The 14,665-nt window shown below is 40.9% G+C and overlaps 1 protein-coding gene across 1 annotated transcript in view; it reads left to right on the top strand.

Annotated features, from left to right (window-relative positions):
* Positions 1–14,665, top strand: part of FAM189A2 (family with sequence similarity 189 member A2) — a 61,583-nt gene that overhangs the window by 4,394 nt on the left and 42,524 nt on the right. Inside the window, exon 2 of the mRNA XM_027615734.2 lies at positions 5,479–5,535. Coding sequence (XP_027471535.2) covers positions 5,479–5,535 — 57 coding nt within the window. The remainder of the gene's footprint in view (positions 1–5,478; positions 5,536–14,665) is intronic.

The raw sequence follows: 14,665 nt of genomic DNA, 5'->3' as shown, positions 1-14,665 counted from the left end.
ATGTTCAGGTCATTTTGTCCTCATTTTTTATTTGGGGGCACATTTAGTTACTACCACACTGCACTGGATTAATGAAAGAGTTAGAGGATTGCATTGGTTTGTGTCTCCTCCTTCAAAAAACAAAATTCCTTATTCTGATGACATATACTTGGAAGATATTTCAGACAAATGGTAGAGAATTGGTTTTTATTAATTTTTTGTTCTTCTCTGGGAGCCTTAACATCCTTAATATTATCTGCATACATCTCTGCTTTGAGTCACTGACCTAAACTCATGGTCCCCCCTCGAGTCTGTAATTCTTTGTCAAGATTCCAGTTCCTTATAAAGAGACAGACGTTGGTGAACCTTAAGGTAAACCTTTTTCTAAAAAATTGCAGTGATGAAATATAAAAAAGAATGAGTGGTTCAAAGGAGAAACTAACTAAAAAATTCTGAAGTCTCTACCAGTTAAACAACAGTAAGTACATTTTTTCTATCATGATCACCAAATACTACTTTAATATTTATGGGCTATTTTAAATATAATTTTTGTGATGATTTTATATTGATTTTCCTTGGTCCTTTATTTTACATGGCAGCAAAGTGACATTGATAAATTCTTGAGTAAGTCATTGAGCCTCTCAGCCTCATTTACCCATCTGTAAAATGGGTGCAATGATCCTTGCCTCAGAACTGACTTTGTGAGGGTGTAGTTAGAGAACATATAGGAGAACTTGCTGCTGGGCCCTAGTACCAGGCCTGGCATATAGTAGAACTTCTATCAGTGTTTTTTAAACATCAAGGCAATATTTAATCCAAGCATGAAAAGGCCATTTTTTCCTGGGACGTTCTAATAACCATCATGTGTGCATTAGAAATATCCAGGTGCCCACTTCCTCGGTCTTTTAATGAATCATGCTAGACAGATAGGGAAGCATAATACACACCAACACACATGCACACACACATTTTTTTAAATTGCCACTGTAAAATCTGTAAGGCAAGATAGATGGTTGAGAAGTTTGACTATTGTGTGCTTAATTCATAAGGTAAACATGGTACATTTACAGCTTGGCTCTTTTTATCTCTATGTTCAGATATAGCAACTTTTGGCAAACAATCCAGAACATTTTTGCCCTAATGCATGTTCATGGATAGCAAAGGAAAAATAGGGCAGTAAAATAGTAAGCTTTTGATCTTAATAATTTGATTTTTAAGTTGGGAAATTAAGGCACATTAACCATGTATGGTGGGTAACAATGATTCTTGCGTGAAGTATCTTGGAATCCTTCTTTGCAATGTCTTTGAAAAAAGAAAGGTCTCTGCTTTTTCCTATAAGCTACAAGGAATGGGTTACAAGTGAGTGAAACCAAAATTATAATAAATCTCATTATAATAATACAGAGATAACTTAGTGTTAGAAAATAGGTGCTTGCCTGTTCATCCAGGGCAAGTTTCATCTTGCACTGGGTGGAAAGAATGCTGATGAAGTTGCTTTTTGCTGTTGGTATACTCTTTTAGGAAGCACAAGAGTGAAAAATATATTTAGGCTGAAATAGTCACCCCAGCAGGTTCATCCCCTGTTTCTGATTTCATGCATTCAGTTATTCACCGTCCATTCATTCATTTGTTGACTCTGGCCATAACTCACTGAGTGACTCTAGGAGCCTCGGGTACTCACAGATCCAGTGGTAATCCAGTGGGATTACCAGTGAGTGTAAAATACAATCAAACAAGTAATAGCATTGTGGTGTAATGGATACTATGGAGAGCCAGTGTAAAGGGACCTTCTTGTCCGTTCTGATGGAGCTCCAGCTACTGTTGCCACCGAGGGGGATGGAGGTATTGAATGCTCTGCCTCCTTCTCCCCTTTCTCTGACCCTTCTTGCCATTTATGAATTCCCCCCAAGCCCCAGATGAAATGTGAGCATCTATTTCGTAAGTCATGAGCTCTTAAAAATTCATCCCCAGCTACAGCTCTTCTGTTCCACATTCCAGAGGATTCTAACTCTTCAGTCCCTGCCTCACCTCTCATAGGGTTCCATAAATGTTGTAGGGTTTAATTGGGCTTGAGGAATGGAGAAATTGAGTAGAAGTAGGTATAGGCCTTTGTTGCCAGGTTTAGAACTGAGGTGGATGTAACTACAACTCCCACCTGCAACTGGAATCTAATTTCTTAAAGCATCCCTGTAAAGAAAGGTGATTTACAAAAATCCTGTTGGGATTTAATGTGAGTGTGTGCTGAGTCTATAAAACAACTCAAATGGGAATTTATTACCTTCAAATATTTTGCTTTACAATCCATGAACGTGGTATATGTTGATTTGAGTCTTCATTTAATACTGCTTAATAAGGTTTATATTTTAATAAGGTTAATAAGATTTATATTTCTTCCTACTGGGTCTTAAGTATCTTTAAGGTCATATGTATTTTGAGATTATTGATATTTATTATTTGTCAAATACGTTTTGTACATATTTTTTAAATTATGGTTTAAGTTCATTGTTCATATATGCAAAATCTCCTCTCAGAAAACAATAAAGATAGGTTAGTCCCTTTATCCCAGAGACCCTTAATTTTAAATGACAACTATATCTGTCATGACCTATTAAATATATGAATATATATATGTATATATTTATCCCTCTCACCTTAGCAACCCTATTCCTGGGATTTTGTCCAACAGAAATAAAAAGCACTTGTTTTTAGGCATTATTTGGCCATGGATGGTTACCATAGCATTAATTGTGAAGGCAAAAAAATGGAAGTAGATAGACTATCAATGAACATGAAAATGACTGAATGCATTGGGGAAACCGTACAGAGGAATATTATGTAGCTATTAAACCGAAGTGAATGAGAGCCATTCCAGTGGACATGAAGAGATTCCCTTGAGGTATTTATTGAGAAAGAAAAAGAAGAGAAGGAAAGTATCTTTTATGACCCATTTTTTATAAAAGTTTACCTCTGTGCATGTGTGTATGTGCATATGGACATATTTGTCTAGTAATAAGAATTTAAAGAAAAATATGTATATGTGTAAAATATGTAAACACACCAAATTGTTCATGTGGGTGAGGGTGGGGTGATGTGGCTGGTGGGGGAGGTAAAAAGTATAGATGAAGTCTCTCGCTATTTTTATGGGCATTTATGGGCTGGGCTGGGCACCTCATTTTAACAATAGTTTTGGTGGGAAAAATGTGTTCCAAAAAGCTGAACCACAGGGCTCTGTATTAAGGAAGACAGGTGGTCTAAATATCAAACACTACCTGGTAATTCACATCATATTTATATTTTAGTGAAGTGGGCAGTTTGTGTTTCCCTCAAGGGCAGTCAAACGTTTCAGTTACGTTTTTCCAAAGATGGTTCATTTCCTCAGCTAAGTCCAGTAAGCAGCAGGGCGGGCAGGCAGGGAGCACACATCCATGTGGGCACACACACATACACACGTGCACACACGAAGACTGAACACGCACACACACGTGTGAGCGATCCGTGCCCACGCACAGCCTGCAGGTGGAGCCAGCGCTGGATTGAAAGGAATCCGGAGGAATCTGTATCATCACAGCAGGATAAACTTTTGAGTTAGAAGAGAGCCAGACATGGTTTCCTCCACTTACCACATCTCTAAGGAAACGAGAGTGAGGACCAGAACAGTGATCTGACTTGGCCAAGGTTGCGTAGTTACTTAGAAGCCCGGTGGGGAGCCTGGACCCCAAGGTCTCATGGATTTCACGTTCCAATTTGTAAAGTAGATGCGGCCACATGCAGACACATGCCCTGCGTATCTCCAGGCGGAAATCATTCAGAATGAAGAAAGAGCCTGTTGAATTTAAGATGATTGCAAGGATCTAGTGCCTGGTGGGCAGGCAGCTGATAGTCTGTTTAAACATACATGGGATACAAGGATCTGCTGCCTATCTGCCCATATGTGCTTTCTGGTTCTTGATATAAGTGGGTAGACATGTCCTCTGCTGGTTTGACATTGTGGCATGATTTACTCTCAGCCAGTAAATGGAGAACGGAGGGCATGGTAGCAGGCCTGTGAGCTTGCAATCTAAAGTAACACTAAAATCCCTATTGATTTGTAGTTGCTAAACACTAATTGTGAACTGTACATTTGAGGGATTTTGGTAAAAAGTGCACATAAAGGAAAACCCTCATAACAGCATTGAGCAGATGCATGCACACTGTTTCACAAAGGAAAATGAGCTCCAGTGACATGACAACGTCCCTGAGCTGAAGAAGCACTTGGATTGTTCTTTCCCAACGGCTTAGTGAACTGGGATATCCAGAGGGCTGATGGTGATTTCCAGTTTACATTTTGGCCAAATGCTGATTCTTCTTTACCAAGGATTTTAGACTGTTGTTTATCGAAGAGTCATTTTGCAGCGTGAGACTTTTTTCACTGTAATCCCTCCCCTCTTTGTGGAATAAAGGCTCAGGAACATTATTGGTTGCCAGTCATATGACAGGCGCCAGGTTGGGACCCGAAGTTTGGGAGACAAGGTAGGAGTTCACAGTCGGTGGGCAAGGCAGAGATGCACCTCTCAAGTTATTAGGACAGAGAGTGTTTTGGGGGGAACATTGTGTAGAGGGCTTCCCAGAGTGTGCCAGGAGTGTGGGGTGGTGGGATCTGTGAAGGCTTCTCGGAGGAGGTGACTGCTAGTCAGGACCTTGCAGGATGCATAGTAGTTCTCAGGCAGCTATGAGGGGTGCTGGGAGGAGAAGACACTAGTCAAGAGAAGCACAGAGCCCTGCAGCATCTGCCAACCTAATGGGGGACAGGTGTACTGGGGAGGAAGCTAGGTGGGGGGACGGGCAGGGGTGCATAGAAACCAGGGTTGAGAAGTGGGCAGAGGAGGATCCTGAGAGACCTTGTGTACCACTTCAGGGAGTTTACTTGTCCCACAAAGGATGGGTACCCACCTTACGAAGGGAGGGATGCAGCCACGCATATGTCATATGAGGCTGTCAATGGCAACAGGTTAGGTGCCCTGGGGCAGGGAGCTTGGATCAACAATACTGATTCCTTCACTGACTGGAAGGATAGGCTACTCTCTTTGTGTTCTTTTTTTTTTTTTTTTAAGATTTTATTTGTTTACCTGAGAGAGAGAGAGAGCACGAACAGGGGGAGGGGCAGAGGGACATTCAGGCTCCTCACTGAGTAGGGAGCCCGAAGTGGGGCTCGATCCCAGGACCCCGAGATCACGACCCCAGCCGAAGGCAGATGCTCAATGGACTGAGCCTCCCAGGTACCCCTCTTCGTGTGTTCTTAACTGACCTTAAGAAAAAACGTACACAGTCAATAAAAAAGTTTTGGGGGCCTTGGGGAAAGGAGAGTCCAAAGTGGTCTACCAGGGCTCATGTAATATGAGCAGGAATATTAAAAGGTTTGAAATTTCAGGGTTTTTTTGGAAAAAAAATACTTATGAGACTAGGATTAGTTTATTGGAATTGGTCCCTCTCCTAGATTTATGATACTGTTTATCCTTCTAGGTGATACTCTCTGGAATCATAGGATTAACAACTTGGAAACGGCCTATGATACTCCTGGTATGTACTGATCTCATAAATTGTTACCCTTTGTAAAATGTGCTATGTGAGAAGTCTGTTGGAGTCAACCACTGAAGAAATACTGAAGCTTTCTTCTTCATTAAAAAAAGAAGCTCACAATGGATACTATTAGAAATCAGTAAAGCGAGATGATAATTTTGTCAGTTTTCTGATTCATTTTAAACTTCTTATGTACCCAACGTGTTTCTAGTTCCAGGATTAGATCTACTGTAAAGATGTATTTTTAAAAATCGGTTTGCTATGGACATTTTTAAATATACTAAAGCAAAGGGAATAATACAATGAATTCCCTACACCCATCACCCGGCTTCAGCAACTACCAACTCAGCCAAACTTGTTCAGCTAGACCCTCACCCATTCCTCTGCTCCCTGCATTCTTTGTCCCTGAATATTCCTTTGAAGTAAATCTTAGGTATTAAATCATGAATACATAATTTTTTATTATTATCATGCTTTGGTTGGACAACCTCAGAGTTTCATGACTTAGGCTCTCTATATTCTCTCTTTATCACACATCTATCATATTTTCATGGTAATAAAGACATATTGGTAACTTTATCCTTTTCTTTTTTTTTAGTTTTTGAGGTAAACTACACATAATTATAAAGTTAACCTGTTTTGAAGTTCACAATTCAATGACATTTAGTAACACTCCCAATATTTTTTTTTGTTTTGATTTGCTATGACCTTTTATTTGCTACTATAAAAAATAGACAATTGCCAGTGGAATTGCCAGCTTTCAAGGATGAAGTAGAAGGTCTGACAAATGTGATTTGAAGTACATATAATGAAAAAAATTTTTTTCTATATAACGTCTCTTCTGATTTTTCTCCCATCCATTTTGAAATAGGGTTAAATAGGGCGCCTGGGTGGCTCAGTTGGTTAAGCGACTGCCTTGGGCTCAGGTCATGATCCTGGAGTCCTGGGATTGAGCTCCACATTGGGCTCCCTGCTCAGCAGGGGGTCTGCTTCTCCCTCTGACCCTCCCCCGTCTCATGCTCTCTCTCTATCTCATTCTCTCTCTCAAATAAATAAATAAAATCTTTAAAAAAAAAAAGAAATAGGGTTAAATAATTTTCTAAAACCATTTTGTGTATATACTTAAGAGTTCATCTTAAACAGACCACTGTTTGCTGGGTGGTGGGTAATAAATACAAAACTAGCTAAATTCTTAAATGCCCACAAGACAATTTAGGCAACATTTTAGAAGTCCATCATTTATGGCATTTGGTGAAACTCTGTTAATATTTCTGGCAGGAGTAAATTATTGGTGCAGCATTTTAATCTACAAGATAGCAGGGTAGGAGAAAATGAGGCTTCAGATGAGTTTTATGGAATGTGTTATGAGTGGCTGAGGTCTGTTTTGCAACAATTCTCTAGAAAAATGTTGGATGGTGTCCAATGTTTATACTAATATTTGGCTATAGGAGTCATTTTTGTCCTGATTTTTCCATTGGGTCAGTATTGAAATGCTCAGTAATACAAACCTCAGGTATTTAAATTAAAATCAGAAAATCCCTAAAGCTATTTGTACTTTTAAGATTCCAAATGGTGAGAAGAATATGAGCGTGTGTTCTGGGTAGAGGTTTAGAAGGTGGACCTTTTAAGACATTTATTTCTCTAACATTGTTTTCTTTTGGAAAGGTGCCTCATAGATTTATTATGTGAGCTCAAACAACTATAAATGAAAATGACCTTAATAGAGATGTATCTTTATTATTATGCCTTTAGATTTATTTCTCATCTTTGTTGATAAGTACAGGTACAACTTTGTCAAAGTTATAACCAGTTTGTATGTACCATGTTGTGCTCTGCTTTTTCTGCTTAATATTACATTAATTACATCCATATCAGTAAATATTACGTTTCCATATACAAGGAGTCCACATCCCTGCCTGAATGGCATTCTGTCATAGTTCTGTATTACCATCAGTTATAAGCCTGTTAGACACATGGGCTTCTATATTTCAACTGTTAAGAATTACGTATTTAGAAGTATTTAGAATCAAGAAGTATTTAGAATCAAGTAGAGATTGTTTTGAAATGTTAATTAACATCGACTTATAAAGAAGATAAATTAGTTGATAGGAATTATACAAGGGCAAACTTCCTGGGTATATCAGTAGATCATTCGAACCTTATTCAACTTCATAAGTGAAAAATCCTCAGTTCATGTGAATCTTAATAATATTCTGTTATAACTTGTGCCATGTGCCTTTGTTATGTTAAAAAATAAAAATAAAATCATGTGATGTTATGAAAGAAACTGGATATGCCAGTCAGACACTCCTAGTCTGAGTACCAGCTCATCCCCTTTAGAGCTGCATCATGTACAAGCCACTTAACTTTCCTGAGTGTAGTTTTCTTTTCTGAACGGAGGGGATAATCTAGTGACACCAAGGGGTAGGTCTGACTCCCCCTAATCCTCCCCATGATGGCTGCTTCACTTTTTCTTTGGCTTCCCCCAGACCCCTTCCTGAGTTTGGGGAATGTGCCTTTGGATGATTCTGGGTGGGAGGTCACATTTCATCAGAGAGCCAGGAGGCCCTGTGGGTCTGCGTTCCCGCAGACGGGGGCTTGGCTGGTGAGTTCCAGCCTTTCTCCCCTTCATGTCCTGTACTCTACCCAGAGGGGCACCTTCTGACTGGGACACAGCCAGGCTGTCTTAACCAACTTGGGACCTTCTTCTCCTAGCTCTTTCCTTGGCTGGCTCCTTTTCTTCTGGGCCTCAGCTCAGCAGTCGCTTCCTGAAGGAGACCTTCCCTGACCATCCAGTGATAGTGGCCCAGCATCCCTGCTTCTCAACATGTCCCAGCACTGACTTTTGGCTTCACAGTCTGTAATTAGCTTGTGTGCCGTTTGTTTACTACTTGCTTGTCTGTCTCCCCGCCGTAGATAGTTGTATGAAGAAAGGGGTCTTGTCCGTCTTCTTCACCCTGGGTCCCCAGGAGCAGTGTGCTCGATACACATCCATTGTTGACTGTGAAGTTGATTTGGCAGCCAACGAGAAATCTAGGTCCTAGGTTCTCGATGTTTCTTTTTTACTTCTGTCTTAAATTTCTCTCACTTGTTTTTGTCCTCTAGAGTGTTGTTTTCTTCCGCTTTTTACTTCGGAGTGGTTAGGGAGTGTATGGGTGGTGGAGGTTGGGAGGAGGCAGGTTGGTCTTTCCAGGGCCCTTTGAGAGGCAAGCTGTCCTCATTTTGAGTTGTTGGGTGCACAGTCATCTAGAACACTTGACTACTTCCTTTTGAAAACTGTTTATATTTGTGCTCCTTCTTTTGTGATTGTTTCAGTGATTACATTCGGTTTTATACTGGTGTGAACAAAGAAGGCTCATTCTGACCCAATTCCTTCAATTCAAGTTTTCATGGAAACTCGGAGTTGGAAGTGTTCATTTACCGAGTCTTCTTCCTTATACCGATTAAATACTCATGTGTCCAGAACAAAAATAATAATCTTGGAACATCATTTATAAACATTTATAGCTATTTTTGACTATGACTAGGATCAAGCTAGGGCATGTGCACACACACATGATTTCAGGTTGTGTGTTTTCTATCAAAAACAAACATTTTTCATTTTTAAAGAGTGTTCTTATTTCTTCAAGTTATCTCCTTTTTCATTCTAATAAAATGGTTTATAAGTTTTTAGCAATTACAGACTCTGTGCTGGGAGTGACCTCAAAGATTATCCTGTCTTGTCTCGGCACTTCAGTTAAAAAGTGGAATAGTCTTAATAAGATGTTTTTCTTTGGTGGTCCATTTGGTAAGAATTCCCACCGTGAAAGCCTAGCCAGACTTGCGGCCTATAATTCTGGTTATGAAGAGGTCATTTGGACTACTTTTCTTGTCAGTTTGGAAGAGATGGGGTGAATATAACCTTAAAGCTGATAAAGAGATCACTTTATTCTTTAACATCAAGAATGAAGGTATTTCCTCAGTGATATTCTTGGGTCACATATGTGGTTTGTTCTCAACTGTGGGCCATGGGGATTTGCACCCTAGACTGAGAATAGAAGAGGTAAATGAACAGGATACTTAAAAAAAAATGATCCATCAGTTTCTCTTCTAACTTCAAGATTATGGAATTTAGGGTAAAACTTCATTACCCAAAAAGAGACTAAAAAATGGTTTCAGTAAGATATACAGACATTCTGTCCTCTTGCCTAACTGTCCAAACAAGCTAGGCCAGCAAAGATGGTTCTGCTCCACAAAGCCATTTGGGGATCCGGGGTCTTTCCATCTTATTGTGCCTTGAAGGGAGAGTCATGGATCACCCAGACACTGTCAAGAGATTGAGGAATTAGCCCACCAGATAGTCAGAAATAGTTGTAGGTGGCTTAGCTGCAAGAGAGATGGTGGCGCTTTCATTTCTGAGGGGTCAGAAGATCTGCAGGCAGTTTAGGGATCTGTACGTTTATAAAATGAGGTCTGCAGCTCTGGCTTTGTGCATTCTGGTTCTTTCAAGTATATTTCCTGGTTGTCAAAAATTTGGAATGAGCCTTGGTTTGAGAGTTCAAGAAACCTGCATTTTAATGCTGACACATTACCACTAGTTATTGGTGACCTTGGGGAAATCTCTTGGGTTCTGCATCTGTAAAATGATGAACTTACATCAGAGCAATCTTTTAAGAGTCCTTTAGCTCTCATTGTGTAGGTTTCCAGAATCCTTGTTAGTGACCCGGAGGGTGTTTTAACTTTAGATGGTTGTTTTCAACAGGCTATTAAAAGCTCCCTGTGTATAAATACTATGATTATTTCACTCTTGGTTTTTTTAAGGTATAAAAATAGATGGCTGTTCTCCCTCTTCAGAATAATTAATAATACTCTATTGCACGCATATAATGCTTAAGAGTTTATATCTTTAGTCATGTGGTTTATATGGCAGGTGTTTTTCCTGTTTTATAGATAAGGGGCCAGTGGCTCAGGAGTGAACCAGCTTGTCCAGTTCACAAACACATGAACTATTATTAGAAAGAACCGGGGACGTTGACTCCCAGTCCAGTGCTCCTTTCCTGGTACCATTCCTCCGCCTCCTCCATTAGCAAATTCCTAGGTACTTCTCTGTGCTCAGAGAAGTGTGTGTGTGTGTGTAATTTAAATTAATTATTTTCTTATTTGTGACTCTCCAATTCTTTTTCAAGTTTTAAAGTGGCAAGTTTAAGGGTATGTGCTATGGTGAGCGCTGTGAATTGTGTGAGACTGTTGAATCACAGACCTGTACCTCTGAAACAAATAATACATTATATGTTAAAAAAAAACAGAAGAAGATAGCAGGAGGGGAAGAATGAAGGGGGGGAAATCGGAGGGGGAGACGAACCAGGAGAGACTATGGACTCTGAGAAGCAAACTGAGGGTTCTAGAGGGGAGGGGGGTGGGGGGATGGGTTAGCCTGGTGATGGGTATTAAAGAGGGCACATTCTGCATGGAGCCCTGGGTGTTATGCACAAACAATGAATCATGGAACACTACATCAAACACTAATGATGTAATGTATGGTGATTAACATAACATAATAATAAAAAAAATAAAGTGGCAAGTTTATCCTTGATTGAAAAGGGCAAGTGGCAGAATTGAACAAGGCAACAGGAGAGTCAGCTTTGAGTCTTAATCCTGCCACTTACCATCAGTGAGCAGCCAAGGAAATTATCTGATCAGTTTCCTCATCTGTACAGTGGGGATGCACCCATCTCTCAGGATTGTGGGCAGGGATGCATGTCGAAACTGTAAAATGGGGGCGCCTGGGTGGCTCGGTTGGTTGGACGTCTGCCTTCGACTCAGGTCATGATCTCAAGGTTCTGGGATCGGGTCCCGCATCGGGCTCCCTGCTCAGCGGGAAGCCTGCTTCTCCCTCTCCCACTCCCCCTGCTTGTGTTCCCTCTCCCGCTGTGTCTCTCTCTGTCAAAAAGATAAATAAAATATTTTTTAAAAAAAGAAACTGTAAAATGTGAAATGGGATCTAAGGTCAGGCAAGCACATTATGACTCATTTTCATCAGCCATTGAGAAGATCTTCGAGAGGAGATTTGGTCTCTCAGTTTGGTGTGTCATTAGGTAACCTCTAGCAGCAGAATATGCAGGTAGGCATCGTTAAAGCACCCTGGGCTGGGCTCGGGTTTATCTGTGACCACAGTGAGCCTGGCCTGCTGACAACAGAACTTCCATTTCCCTCGTCTGATCACCGGCTCTCCAAAACCATGCATTGGGTAAGAAGCTGGCATCCTCAGGAACTGGAAGGGCTTTGGGTGGTGGCCCATCCCTGGGCAGAATCAAAGCCTGAGCAATTCCTTGCTTTGCAAACCGGCCTCAGCCAACTGGGCATGCGCTCATTAGCAGCTTTAGTTTGTCAGCGGCAGGTAATTGTCAAAGCTTTGAGGTAACCTTCCTGCCAAGTCAGTTATTACAATGCAAGTGAGCCTCAGGCCCAATTCTGCTACACATGCACGCACTTATTAGCCAACAGACAAAACAATTGTTCATGTGCTCTGTTCTGTAAGCCTAAAGGGTAGAGGGCGAAGATTCTTACTGAGCTTACAGAACGGTGTGAACAATTCTTTACCTCTAGTTTTTGTCGCACCCATTTGTGTTGAAAACCATTGCTTATGGCCCGAAATTCTGCTGATGAAAAAGTTTATTGGATCTCCCGCAGTAAGGGAGGACACCTCCTTGCCCGTAGTTCTCAGGTGAAGGGGTGAATCACAGAGAGCATATTTATAGGGTTGGAGGACCCCTACTGGGGGATTGTAAGGCGAGCTTGGCAAGATAAGGAATTGATAGGGTTTGGGCAAAAAGCTTATGACAAAATAGCTTTGGACTGGTGGGCGAATGGAGGGGAGGGCCTGGAAGCAAGATCTGGTGAGTAAGCTGGTGGTTTTCATAAACTATTTTAGTTAGCTCACAGTCTTACATTGGAGGAACAAATATTTCCCGGGGCAAGTAGCTAGGTTATCTTTGCTTGTTCTCAGTATTGTTTACTATGGGGTCAGAAAAGTATGGCCAGCCGCAGAATTGATTAACGTTGGGACAGGAAATTATGTTGGTTTTCGTCCTTACCACAAATTTCACGGAGTACCCATTTTTAACATCCATTGTGCAAATTAGACAAACTAAGAGTTTCATCAGTTGGACAACTCATTTCCACAATCCCTCTGCTAATTTAACAAAGCCACTTGGTTGTTGCTGAGGGATGAAACCAAAGGAAGCTTCTGGAGTATGGCCTGTCTCATAAATGCTGGTTGATTATCCTGGAATTTAAATTGCTGACCGTCCTTAGGGTGTTGTGTGGACCACCTGATATGTACATAGTATTGCACTGTCTGTGCTGAAGTATGTCAGAATGCCTTGCAGACACTGGTGGTAGGTGAGTGTCTGGGTTACGGAAGGGAGCCCTCCAACCAGCCCTGCATCTGGGCTCTCTGGGCCCCACAGCCTAGGGGGATCCATTTCTGATATGCGCTGTCAGAGAACTGCAGGAACCATGAGTGATTTGGGGCAAGAGGGGAGTCCATTTTGAATTGGCGAGCATCTTAAAATCGATACAGTCATGTGGAAAGTTATAACGTGTACGGCATCTCTTGCGGGTGTGTGTGCGTGTGTGTGTGTGTGTTTAAACCTGGGGGATCTATACTTACGTGTACGTAGTCACTTGGACAATTTCTGAAAGGATATAGAGGAGACTGTTTATAGTGGGCATTTCTGTTGAGTGTGTCATGTGAGCAGAAAGGGGAAGGAGGGAGACTTGGACTTCCCACTTTACATCTGGAGAGGACATGCGTTGTGTTGTGGGACCAAGAGACTGCTTTGGTTTCCTTGTTTTGTTTAGGTTTGGTGGCCAGCCTCTGTGTATCAGAACTCTCTTTTGGGGTTTCGTTTATTGGCCTTTGTGTGAATCTCGGGAGGAGGCAGCGATGGGAGCTTCTGAGGCCAGATGCTAACACATCTGGATGCCAAGATGTGAGCCTGCTGACCTCCACTCTGCCCAGGATTCTGAAGCTGGAGTCACTGATGCCAAACAGGCCAGGCAACTTAGACTTCCTTAGGCAAAAGAGGCAACCGGTGTCCAAGGCTGGCCACCAAGGAGGTGGCTTTCCTGGGGCATGACCTTGGTAGAGGTGCCAGCGCCCATCTTCCCTTGGCTCCTTCCCAGGTTTCTGAGCCTGGTTCCTGGGGATTCTGTGAGCTACCTGATAGCCCTGCAAGAAATTCCTTTTCTGTTTAAATAGCCTGAGTTGGTTTCCGTTGTTCATAACATAATCAAGAACTCTGCTGTAGGACCGTGATTTTTCTCTTCTATGACTGTTACTTCTATAACAATTAAAGAAAAAACAATTCAAAAATGAATGAAAGGGATTCATCTTAAATATTTGTTCACTTATGGTAACTCAGGTGAAAAACACAAGTCCAGTGGGTGCTCAAATTACATTAATTAATGGTGAGTGCTTGGTGTTGGGTGTCAGGCCTGGGATGGTGGCAGAATCGGGTTTTACTAGATGTAATTTCTTAATGAGGAAACCAAAGGGTGCCCTTGTGGAGTTCTTTAATGAAAAAAAAAATAGCATAATTTATAAATGGACATTGTCTTTTAGCAGGTATCCTGCAAGTTGATGGAGACAAAAGAGTAGAGATTTGAGTCAAAATTGGATGTGAGCTGGGTCCTCTAATTGCACGATTTAGGGCATAATAAATAAATCACTTCTCTGAGACTGTCTTCTATTTATTTTATGTCTATATCCACAAAATATATTTATAAGTGATATATATGCAGATTATATATATTAAACACGTATATGGCATATACGTTGTATATATTTATCAAACCTGTATATGTTATAAATACATACACACTATATGTATATATATATGACATACACATACACTACACGTATTTTTATATATATGTATATATACATATATCAAACATACCACTGTGACATGGTGACATTTGATCATTTACTAAATGCCTTTTAAGAGGAAGAAAATATTTTTTATTTAAGGAGCTCATTAGCAGCCTTATTCTTATTAAAAATAGTCATTAGATCTCTGTACATTTCTCCAAGCACCCAAACCTGAGCACAGTCCCCAAATTAGCTATTTTAAACTCTTTCTGATTT

This window comes from Zalophus californianus, chromosome 13, assembly GCF_009762305.2.
Source record: "Zalophus californianus isolate mZalCal1 chromosome 13, mZalCal1.pri.v2, whole genome shotgun sequence".
Classification (NCBI taxonomy): Eukaryota; Metazoa; Chordata; class Mammalia; order Carnivora; family Otariidae; genus Zalophus; species Zalophus californianus.
Note: the sequence above shows the minus strand (reverse complement) of the source record. Positions and strands in the feature narration are given on the sequence as shown.